Source organism: Pipistrellus hanaki (genome assembly GCF_964339955.1).
Source record: "Pipistrellus hanaki genome assembly, chromosome: 15".
Taxonomy (NCBI): Eukaryota; Metazoa; Chordata; class Mammalia; order Chiroptera; family Vespertilionidae; genus Pipistrellus; species Pipistrellus hanaki.
Window position 1 is genome coordinate 37083387 of NC_140517.1, and position 11792 is coordinate 37095178.

The 11792-nt window shown below is 49.1% G+C and overlaps 1 protein-coding gene across 6 annotated transcripts; it reads right to left on the reverse strand.

The window, feature by feature from the left end:
• Positions 1-4873: 4873 nt before the first annotated feature.
• RINL (Ras and Rab interactor like) lies at positions 4874-11722 on the reverse strand. Of its 6 annotated transcripts, none has more exons than XR_014797025.1 (12): positions 11373-11722; positions 10361-10449; positions 10004-10163; positions 9217-9319; positions 8211-8283; positions 8062-8147; positions 7664-7810; positions 7186-7581; positions 6345-6801; positions 6094-6225; positions 5794-5957; positions 4983-5711 (listed from the first exon to the last, which is right to left on the reverse strand). XR_014797025.1 is itself a non-coding variant. In XM_084906987.1 (12 exons), the coding sequence occupies exons 2-12, from the start codon at positions 10408-10410 to the stop codon at positions 5655-5657; spliced, it is 1686 nt and encodes a 561-aa protein (XP_084763113.1). In that variant the 5' UTR covers positions 10411-10449; positions 11373-11722; the 3' UTR covers positions 4987-5654. The 6 variants fall into 6 exon arrangements, 5 of the variants coding, with proteins under 5 accessions (XP_084763115.1, XP_084763117.1, XP_084763116.1 ...); XM_084906987.1 differs by having other exon boundaries at positions 4987-5711; positions 6484-6801; XM_084906988.1 differs by having other exon boundaries at positions 4988-5711; positions 6484-6801; positions 8062-8126.
• Positions 11723-11792: the final 70 nt, after the last annotated feature.

The following is an 11792-nucleotide window of genomic DNA, read 5'->3' on the forward strand; positions in this document are numbered from 1 at the left end:
ATATTAGCCGTGTATACACACACACACACACACACACACACACACACACACACACACACACATATACACATGCATACATACTAGGGGCCCAGTGCACAAATTCATGCACCTTAAAAGGAACTGTGGGCTGTGAGGCTGCAGTGGCCACAGGGGTGGGTCTTGCCCATCCTCCGCAACCCTGCCTGGCCCCTCCCACCACGGACCCCAGTCCCCTGTCTGCCAGCAGCTGAACTCCTGCCACTGCTGCTCCCATGCGCTGACAGTGCTGAGCTATCAGGACTGGTGCCAGGCACCAGCAGTGTGTGCGAGCGATGGCTGCTGGCCTGATTACCCCTTAGGAGCAGGAGGAGGTGGAGAAACCTGAGGGGCAATCTGGCCTGCAGTTGCCACCCACACTTGCTGATAGCGCTGAGCAATCAGGGCTGGCACCAGCAGCAGATGTAAGTGCCTGGTGGGACCCTGGTGTGTGGGAGCAAAGAATTTTCAGTAACCACCAGAGGTTCGCCCTGATGACAGTGACTGGTGCCCCGCCTTCGTCTGGCACCCCCGCTCACCTGCTCCATCATCCCACTGTTGCCAATGCCTGTCATGTTCTGCACTCTGCCGCCTGCTGCTGATACCTGTCATGTTCCACTCACACTCCCTGGTGATGGTCAACGCATGTCATAGCAACCTGTTGTTCAGTTCAGTTGTTCTGCTGATGAGTTTATTTGCATATTAGGGTTTTATATATATAGACTAGAGGCCTGGTACATGAAATTCGTGCACAGAGGTGGAGTGTCCCTCAGCCCAGCCTGCACCCTCTCCAATCTGGGACCCCTCAAGGGATGTCTGACTGCCCATTTAGGCCCAATCCTAGGATTGGGCCTAAATGGGCAGTCGGATATCCCTCTCACAATCCAGGACTGCTGGCTCCCAACTGCTCGCCTGCCTGCCTTCCTGATTGCCCCTAATCGCTTCTGCCTGCCAGCTTGATCATCCCCTAACCACTCCCCTGCCAGCCTGGTTGATGCCTAACTGTTCCCCTGCCAGGCTGGTTGCCCCTAACTGCCCTTCCCTGCAGGCCTGGTCCTCCCTCAACTGCCTTCCCCTGCAGGTCTGGCTCCCCCAACCCCAACTGCCCTTCCCTGCAGGCCCAGTTGCCCCCAACTTCCCTCCTCTGCTGGCCTGGTCACCCCTAACTGCCCTCCCCTGCAGGCTTGATTGTCCTCAACTGCTCTCCCTTGAAGACCTGGTCCCTCGCAACTGCCCTCCCCTGTTGGCCATCTTGTGCTGGCCATCTGTGGGGCAGCCATCTTGTGTGTTGGAATGATGGTCACTTTGCATATTACTCTTTTATTAGAAAGGATAGAGGCCTGGTGTATGGGTGGGGGCCAGCTGGTTTGCCTTGAAGGGTGTCCTGGATCAGGGTGGGGTTCCCTTGGAGTGTGGGGCAGCCTGGGCGAGGGGCCTGTGGTGGTTTGCAGGCTGGCCATGTCCCCCGGTGACCCAAGCAAAGGCTCTGGTATCTGGAATTTATTTATTTTCTATAATTGAAACTTTGTAGCCTTGAGCGGAGCCAAGCCTCCTGCTCACTCCATGGCTGCAGCCATTTTTGTTGGGATTTATTTATCTTCTATAATTGAAACTTTGCAGCCTTGAGCAGAAGCCAAGGCAGGCCAGGAAGGTGGAAGGTTGGCTTCCTCTATTGCAGGGGAACCCAAGCCTCCTGGTCTCTCTGTGGCCTCAGCAATCTTGTTTGTGTTAATTTGCATACTCGCTCCGGATTGGTTGGTGGGCATGGCTTGTGGTTTGTAGCGGAGGTATGGTCAATTTGCATATTACTCTTTTATTAGATAGGATATAAATGTGTTTGTGTATTATGTGTGGTAAATTTTCAGCATCTGGATGGCATTATTAGGATATAATATTTTATTGGCCTAATTTAAAAGAATATAAATTAAGCAGAATTCTGTGATCTGGCCAAAATTTTCAAATATTAAAAGATTTAAGTTTGATTAATGTCTTTTAGAGCCATTATCATAAAATATTTTTTAAAACCTAGATTTACAAAGAGTTTATGATGTAATCTTTTGGTTAAGTATATTTGACAATCTCTTCAAAGTTTGAATTTTAAGACTTTTAACTGAGAAATGACTTTGGGTCATTCCAATGGGCCCTAGAATGACTCAAAGATTTATTTTCTCCTCTTAAAAGAAATATTTTTAAACTAAATTAGGCCAATTTAATATACTTGAAAAAAGTTTTTTTTAATATATATTTTATTGATTTTTTACAGAGAGGAAAAGAGAGGGATAGAGAGTTAGAAACATTGATGAGAGAGAATCATTGATCAGCTGCCTCCTGCACATCCCCCACTGGGGATGTACCTGCAACCAAGGTACATGCCTTTGACTGGAATCGAACCCGGGACCCCCCAGTCCGCAGGCTGATGCTCTATCCACTGAGCCAAACCGGTTTCGGCTATACTTGAAATTTTGTGGGAAGCTTTGACAAATAAAAATTAATAACTATGTTCTATTTATACACACATATTTTGTTTAAATGAATGTTATAGAAATTTCAGTATGCTTCAGAAAGGAACTTGCAAAGATTCAGAGACAAATTCAAACAGAAAACTCTCAGGGTAGCATGTGTCCAGTCAGGAACACCAGGCAAACCAAGAGTGATAATTCCCTGTGGGGGCATCTGGCAGTGATACTCTGGATATTTGCGTTTTACATATTGGGAGTTTATGTAATATATATATATATATATATATATAAATTAATTTCAGAGAGGAAGGAAGGGTGAGATAGAAATATCAATGATGAGAAAGAATCATTGATTAGCTGCCTCCTGCATGTGATCGAGCCCACAACCTGGGCATGTGCCCTTAACTGGAATCAAACCTGGGATTCTTCAGTCCGCAGGTTGACGCTCAATCCACTGAGCCACATCGGCCAGGGCTGTGTATTATTTTCAATGCTCAATACACCGCTTGCAATAGGTCATGTACCTCATTTTAAAATCTTACATATTTTTTATTCTTTATATGCTGAAATTATATATTGAATCTAAAAATATACAAATTTTATATTATTCTCTATGTCATTTTATAATAATAATTATTTACCAAGAAATTGTTGTCTTAAAATGTTATATCTTATATAAAAGCAAAGTTTTTTTTATCAATTGCATTATAATTAAATCTATAACCATGTCAGTTTTAAATTTTGTCACTCATGGACAGCTGTTGCTTTACTGTTATGCACGTGCAAGTATATTGTATCTTTTTTTTTTTTACAGAGAGGAAAAGAGAGAGAGAGCTAGAAACATCGATGAGAGAGAAACATCGACCAGATGCCTCTTGCACCCCCCCCCCCCCCCACTGGGGATGTGCCTGCAACCAAAGTACATGCCCTTGACCGGAATCGAACCCGGGACCTTTCAGTCCACAGACCAACGCTCTACCACTGAGCCAAACCGGTTTCGGCTGGTATATTGTATCTTTAGAAAAATCCATGTAAAGGACTCTGCCCTACTCTAAGTTGCAGGCTTCTAAGCAGGCCATATGTTTGAACTGGATGAAGATTTATAGAACTTCAAGGAATAACTAAATTCAAAAAACTACTAGCAAATAATCAGGATAAACAAAAATAACTATGGAACTAAATGAGTTGAGACTAACCTCAATTCATTTGCCACTGAGCCAAACCGGTTTAGACAGGACTAATTATTCTTAAAATATGGTTGATTTTTAAATTTTTGTTTCCCAAATATAAGGAAAACTAAAAAGCAGACATTCTGCATTATAGGAACTAATTAATTAGTAACCTTCATTTCACAGTATTCCCAGGAGATAAAGATTCAAAGACCACGACAACCTGGAGATTTTTTTTTGTCCATTGGGAAATACATTCATTAAAGACTCTCTCCAACAGTGTTAAAGGGACATTATCTTATAAGGTGCCTAACCACGAATGGACATTTGCCCCTGTCTCTGACACTCTCCTTCATCTCAAAGATGAGAAGTCACCAACTATGGAGGAGGTGTACAGCCATCCCAAAACATCAACAAGGAAGGCCTTGTATGCTCACAAATTGATGCTGCTCAAACCTTGTTCTTATATCACCTAACTGTTATTGATTGAATGAATATGGTACCTCCTTATGGTACCCTAATGGAAACAATATATGTCTCCCCAGACCTCTCTCCTTACTAGACATGAAAAATTTAACTTGGGTACCTGCTAATCTTTCTCATCTACTAGACAATGATATTCTGATTATCAGCTATGATAATGAAGTTAATGTTTTGTTGGCCACACACTAATGGTCTTCTATCAACATATGCTTTGATACACTTTTTCAGGCTATATCTATTATAAAGGAACTCTCTTGGACAAACCCCTCCAAGAACACTCCCTAATAATTCCCCTGGTAGAATTGTATATAGATCTAGATGAGTATTTTAGATGAATATTGTCTAAATATTGGAATGGATGAAATTAACTGCCCAGAAGAAAAATTAGAACTTCTGGATAACAGTAGATATTTGTTTCACCTCAGATCCTTCCTTGTCTAATCAGTGTTAGTGATTTAATATTGTTACTTTTGTTCCTGGTATGTAAATGCCATATTAGATGTAAAAAAAAAAACAACCCCAAAAGTTAAGACAAAAGAACTCGAATCATGGTGGCTCAAAAATCAGAAAAGATACAGAATACTTTTTAACAAAGACATATAGAATCTGACTGCCTTCCATTTACCTGCCTGCCCTTAAAAAAAAAAAAAATATATATATATATATATATATATATATATATATATATATATATATATATATATTCATTTCAGAGAGGAAGGGAGAGGGAGAGAGAGATAAAAACATCAATGATGAGAGAATCATTGATCAGCTGCCTCCTGCATGCCCCCTACTGGGGACTGAGCCAGCAACCCAGTGGTTGAGCATCTACCTATGAACCAGGAGGTCATGGTTTGATTCCAGATCAGGGTAGGATGTATTAGTTTCCTGCTGATGCTGTAACAAATTACCACAAACTTAATGGCTTAAAATCCACACCAATTTATTATCTTGCAGTTCTGAAGGTCAGAAGTCCAAAATAAATCTTACGGGTTTAAAATCAAAGGCTGAGTTTCTGCTGGAGGGTGCCTGCTTTCTTCACTCCTGGCCTTTGCTCCAATCTCTGCTTGCATCATCACAGCTCTTCCTCTGACTCTGAACCTCCTGCCTCCCTCTTATAAGGACCCATGTGATTATATTGGACCTTCTAGGTTTCAGGATAACTTGCCACCTTAACATCTTTAGTCGCATCTATAACACCTATTTTACCATGTAAAGTAACATAGTCACAAGTCCAGGGGACTAGGAAGAGGGGGTGCCATTCTGCCCCCCACAGGGAGGTCAGGGAGAGGAGATACAGCTGCAGACAGTTGTGTCTGAGAGAACCTCACTGAGACTGTGAAATCTGCCTCAAGATCTGAAGGAAGGGAGGGAAGGAACAGTGAGGACATGAGGGAAGGGCATCCAGGACGCAGGAACAGCCAACACAAAGCCCCCTTTTCCTGGGACCGCCTCTTCCTGCTGCTCCTAAACAACAGGTGCCTCTGCATCTTGCTTGAAGAGCAGAAAGCTTTGAGATTTCTATTCATCATTGGTCTCTTGGCACAGTCTGCATTTCCCAGGGTTCCTCAAAGAGCAGATCAGGCTGGGGGGACAAGGCAGGAACCTGGATCAGAAAGACAATTGGGCCAGTCCTCCCCTCTACCCACAGTCAACCCAGCGGTCACCTGGGCTCTGGAGTGGCCCTGCCCCTGTAGCGTTCGCCTGCGATGCCACTGGCACAGAGTGGCACTGGCCTCAGAACTGAGCTCCTGGGGTGCGCGTCCAGCTTCGGGCTGATAGTGGGCTATGTGGTGCAGGGCCCCAAACCACGTGGTCAGGTAGTAACCAACTAGGGCAAGAAGAAGGTGTTGGTGCAGCTCTCCCGGCTTTCCTGGTGGCCCGAAGGCCCCTGCAGTTTGCCAGCCTTTCCTCCTGTTGCAGGGTGAGGCTGTTTGGGGTGCTGACGTCTGGGGATGGGGACTCACCTTCTCCCAGTAGCTCTTCAGGATCCAGGAGCTCCATAAGGAATTCCACGTCCAGCTGTGTCTCCTCTATGTCCGGACTCCAGATAAGCTCCTCGGTCAGCGCCGGCAGGAAGGCGTCGGCGCCCAGGGACTCTGGGGACGCCAAGGGCAGGCTCTGAGCTGGATGGGGATGTGCAGGCCCCTTCCATCCGACCCCCAGGACAGCGAGCGCTGGCTGCCCCTCACCTTGCTTGGGGTGTAACGCCTCTTACCTGATCTCCTGGTCTGCACAAACACTTCCCATAGAGCATGCCACCTCGCCCCTGACGTGCACACAGGCACCTCCTAAATGGCTCCTACAACCCTCAGGGCGGTCCACATCCAGGGAGACGCAGCCTCCTCCTTCTTTACCTGGTTTCTTGCCCGAAGCCAGGCCCTCGTAGATGTCCCTGCACATCGCCAGCAGCAACGCCACCTTGCGGCGTGGGGCACAGGCCGCGTGGAGGTGCCGGAGGCGTGCGTGGATGCGGCGCCGCAGGGCGGGGGCGGGGCCCTGCCCCTCAGGCCCCGCCCCCTGAGCTGCGGGAGGCCCCGCCTCTGCCCGCAAGGCTGTTTGCTGCCTCCGCAGCCGCCTCAGCTCTGGGGCCCTGAGCTTGCGGAGTCGCGTCCACAAGGCCGGCCTCAGTGGCGCCAGCACTGCCCGGCACAAGGCCGCCTCCACCGCGGGGCCTGCGAGGGTGGATGAGGGGAGAGCAGCTGACCCACACCAACCCGCTCGCTCCACCACCCACCCTGCCTCCCGCCACCCGCCCCAACTGCTGCCACCACCAGTGTAGACAGGGTATGAACACGTGCGGGACAGGAAGGCTGGGTGTGAATACGCATGTGGGAGAGGGCATTATGGCTGTCACGCCTTGTGAGAGGGAGCGTGGTGGATAGAACAGGTGGTACTGCCTACAGGAAAGGGCGGTGAGTGGAAAAGGAAGCAGGTCGCACAGAAATAGAGAGGAAGAACTTGGGTGTGAACACATAGTTAGGGCCAAGGGATGGCACATATATGAACGATGTGGGTTCAGGGAGTGGCTATCAATTCCCTCCCAGTCCTCCTATTACCAAGATCCTCCTCATTCTTCTGGGGGACCCCAGGTCCTCTGCTTCCAAAGATAGCCCTGACATTGGGGTCCTTTGCCAAGTGATCCTGGAGGTCGGTAAGGAGGTGCCGCACATCCTGGAGCAGCTCCATGGCGGGGTCCCCAGGCCTGTGGGGGCCCTCAGCTTCTGATGCGAGGCGCGCCTGAAGGCCTCGGAACTGCTTGGCCACATAGCTGCTCCGGGCCCTGGCCAGGGCCTGGACATGACTAGTAAGCACATCCTCCGGCCCTTCTTCTTCCTGGTCGTCGTCCTCCTCCTCCTCCCTCAGGCTGGCCAGAGCTGGCCCAGGATGGGGTACCTCTGGGCTGAGCGGGCCTTCCACCCAGGAGACCCGATGAGGGGCAGTGCTCCTGGGGGCTGGATGTGAAAACAGGGTTGGTCCCACTGAACAGCAGCATCAGCTTCCTCATCTCAAGGGCCCTGCGCTCTGCCAGCTCACCAGGATCACTTCTCTTGGTCGTTTCCGGAGCTGTCTCTGGGGTCGATAGCATCCCTTGTCCTCTGTGGGTCTCCAGGTAGAGCTTGTTCACCACAGAGATCATCCTCTCTGAGGTGCTGAGTTGGACACTGCCATTCTGCAGAGTATCTGAGGGACAGCAGAAGTGAGCTGTCCCAGATGTCAGTGCACCAGGAGACTTAGTTCCCAGTCTTATTACTGAAAGAGCTGTGGTTTGGGCCTTGGCTCATCCTTATTCAGGCCCAGGAGTCCCACTCCAGCCCTCTCAGACACCCTGCCTTACCCTCCCTCAAACCTAGTAGTTGGTCTGCCAAGTGCCATCCTCCGGGACCAAGTAGGCAGAAAGTTGTCCCTCCCTCCCTTAGAGAACCATGCCTCACCTGCGTGTTGTTCCCCAGACCCTAGAGTGGGAGGGGGCAAGAGCAGTGTTCTGGGCAAAACATCCCTGGGGAAGGAAAAGCAGGAGCTGCAATGTGGGTAAGGTGTCTTAGGGAAGGACCCCCCTTAGCCCTTTTGATGGGACTTGTACCTGCTGGCTGTCAGGAAGGCCAGGAGATGGGGAAGGTCTGGCATGCAGCGGTGAGAGGATTCCAGAGACACACCTGGGGGAGGGCACCAGGAGGGACAAGTTAGAAAACACGAGGGGTGGCAGCCTCCTCTTCTCTGGGACTCTCTTTCCAAGTTCTGAACCCCAAAGAACCTTCAGAACAGGGAATTTTTTCTCCTTGGAAACCCCATATTTTTCTGTGTCATTAAGCTTGCATCCCACTTATGCCACCAAATATTCATTCATTAGACTATAAGTATTTATTGAACATCTTTCACTCCCAAATACTGGAGATACAGCTGTCAAAAAGCAGACATAATCACTGCCTTCCTGTGGCTTACTTTTCAGTAGAGGAAGACAGAAAATAAATGAGTAGAAAAATAAAGGTAAGTGAATTATTATAAACCAAATAGAGTAATTGACAATTTCTAGGGCTACTTTAACTGTGGTGGTCAAGGGAGGTTACATTTCCACAGAGGGCAGAAGGATGGAAACTAAGTCAATCATTCAAGGAAGAGCATTAATTTGGGCAAACAAATGCAAAGGCCCTGGGGCTAGGACTCCTCATCTAGTGAGCTCCGGAACAGAGGAGTGCAGCGAGGCTGGAGCAGAGTGAATGAAGGGCAGCAGATGGAGAGGGGGGCAGATTGGCTACTGAAACACTTTATCAGCCACGATGAGGAGTTTAAATATTTAACTAAGGATATTGCATATCCTTTAAGAGTTTAAGGCAGAAATGTATAACAGCTGATTGACTGAAATACTACTTTGGCTGCTGAGCCCAGAATGGATTGCAGGAAGGAAAGGGTAGGCACGGGGATACCAGAGAAGAGGCTACTGAAATTGTTCAAAAAAAAGGTGATGACAGCTCGGACTAGGATGAAGGCAGAGAGGACTGGGGAGATTTGGGAGATACTTTGGAAGTAAAGTTGACCATTCTTGATGATAAATTTGCTATTGACTATAAACTTGGGGGTAGGCACCTCACCTCCAGGAAGCTTCTGGATCTGGTAGGTGTTGACTTCCCCTGGTGAAGGTCCTGTCCTCAACACCAGGACCTGGCAGGGTTCCTGTCCTGTGACCAGAAAACTCTGTGGGGTAAGACAAAGGTCAGCATGAGGAGGATTTGTGCAGATGTGTTACTTTTGCCTGCCTAGCATCCATTCCCTTATTTAGGGCTCCACAATCCAAGTTTCCTCTAAAGAACCCCACTCCTTCTCACTCAGTGTGGGTGGGCTGACTCCCCAAAAGTCCTCAGAGTGGGTCCACCATCTGGGCTAGCTAATAGGATGACAGTGCTCTCTGACCACTGTGAGTAGTTCAGAGATGGGCATGTGACCCAAGCTCAGCCAATGGGAATCTTCTACAGGAATTTTGCTGAAGCTCTTTGGGAAGAGGCCTTTTAATTTTTATTTAAATAATTTATTGATTTTTACAGAGAGGAAGAGAGAGAGAAAAACTGATGTGGGAGTGTAACATTAACCCCTCTTCCCACCCCCTTCCCCACTTGGGGATCAAGCCTGCCACCTGGGCATGTGCCCTAACCTGGAATCAAAACAGCATTGGCAACACCAATAGAATGAAGAGAACTGTATAAGTTGTCTGATACTCAGGATCCAAGCATTCCTGAAATTCTGGGATTTTCAATCATTTGAATCAATAAGTAGCCTTTTTGGTTTGGCCTGTTTGTGTATATCGCTAGCAACCAGCGGAGTCCCAACTGATCCACGGTGTCCTGAGAGGGCCAGAAAGGGTCTCCAGCCATGAGTACTCACCCCGGGTGGCCACAGCTCCAAAAGGGCTTCTGCAGCCTGGGCATCCAGCTCTGGGACCTGCCACACTCCCCAGGTCCTCTGCAGCCGAAGAAGTGGCTCTGGGCCCCCGAGAACCCCTAAGCAGGTCTCTCCTGCCCCATTCTCCTGTGATGGGACCAGTCTGGGAAGTGCAGGGTCCAGGAAACCAGGGGTCAGAGTTGGGCAGTTGGACCCAGTGGGATCAAAGGTAGGAAAGGAAAGCCTAGGGGTGAGGGGTCAGAGGTGGGGTGTGGGGTCCTGCGGGAGACACCAATTGGATGGAAGGGGTTTCTGAATCCAGGGGCAGGAGATGGATACCCCAGGCCCAGCAGTGCTCACCTCTCCCCATGGGTGGGGGCTGCCAAGGCTTGGTCCTCTGGTTGGGCCATCCTCAGGATGTGGGAGGCCAGCAAGCCATGGCCTGGCCTCTGGCAGGGAGGAAGATAAGGCTCAAGGCTGCTCTAGTTCAGGGGTTATGTTCAAAATATTTCCAACCAACATGGCAGAGACCCTGACCAATCAGAATGGACCTAAGGCTCCTTGCAGTGCCAGGTGTGGATTCTTTCACCACTGGATGGTGGTGTGCTCTGGGCATGCCAGGAGGAAAGTCAGCGTGTCTTGGGGTGGGGGGAGAGGGAGAGGACTCAAAATGACAAGCATTTACCAAATGGCAGGGAAATATCTCAGGTTTTAATATCTAGTGCAGCCGTGTGAATGTGGACCAATTGAGTAACAAGCCTAGCCAAAACTCAGTGCCTAGTAGGCTCCATGAGACAAAAGTTATACAACTTCCCCTCCTCCTCCCTTCCTAGACCACAGAGGGGCCCTCAAATATTGCCCCATTTTTTAAATTTTATTAAAAACTTCAAACATTAAAAAAAAAGAAAAACGGAAAAGAATTTATGCCCACTACCTAGATTCTACCATTATTTTAATCTTTGCTTTTTCACATAGCCATCCCTCTATCTGTCCATCGGATCCCAACTCTTAACCAGGTACAGAGTCCTATAGTGGGTTACTAGTGAGGTTACCAGTTGAGGTGGGCATTTTTGAACATTCCCCCTGTAGCACTCCCGGAAATAGGAGACCTGGGTCCATGCACCCAGGCATCCATGCATCCCACAAACATGGAGTTCAGGCCCAGAATTAGGTGCCTGTGGCCTGGGGACAGAATAGGCCTGCTCTCAGGGGCATCCATCTTCAGGGTGGGTAGAGAAGGTGGATAATAAACAGCTTAACAAATCAGCCAGCCTGCTGACCAGAAGCCCAGGTGTTAGGAAGGGGGAACCAGAGCAGGCGCCTGTCCAGGAGGAGCAGGCAAGAGGGGTGGGGAAATGAGGCAGATGCTCACCTGGGTCCCGTGAGACCGGAGGAGGAGGAGGCTGGTGCTGGGCAGAGCAGGATGGGAGCTGTTTAAGAATACCAAAGGAGGCACGGGTGGAGGTGGGGGGTAATAATGCCAGCTGCTGGGTCCCTGGGGGCCCTACCTGTTCTCCGAGGGGAGGCCTGAAGGAGCAGGAAGTGAAAGTGTTTCTTCACAGAGAGGAAGCTGAGCTGGCTGGAGGCGGGAGGGGGGAGAGGGAAGAGGCGGGGCTGGGGGGGTATCTGAAATTGACCTTCCTGCCTCTTTCTGGGGCCTTAGGCCTCAGGTAACAGGGCTTTGGAGGACGGAACCCTGATGACGGAAGTCCAGGGGCACCCGTGCTCTGTTTCTCACAAGAGCCTGTAGATGTCACGGTTTCCGTAAGTGGCCCAAGATCTCACCCCTCCC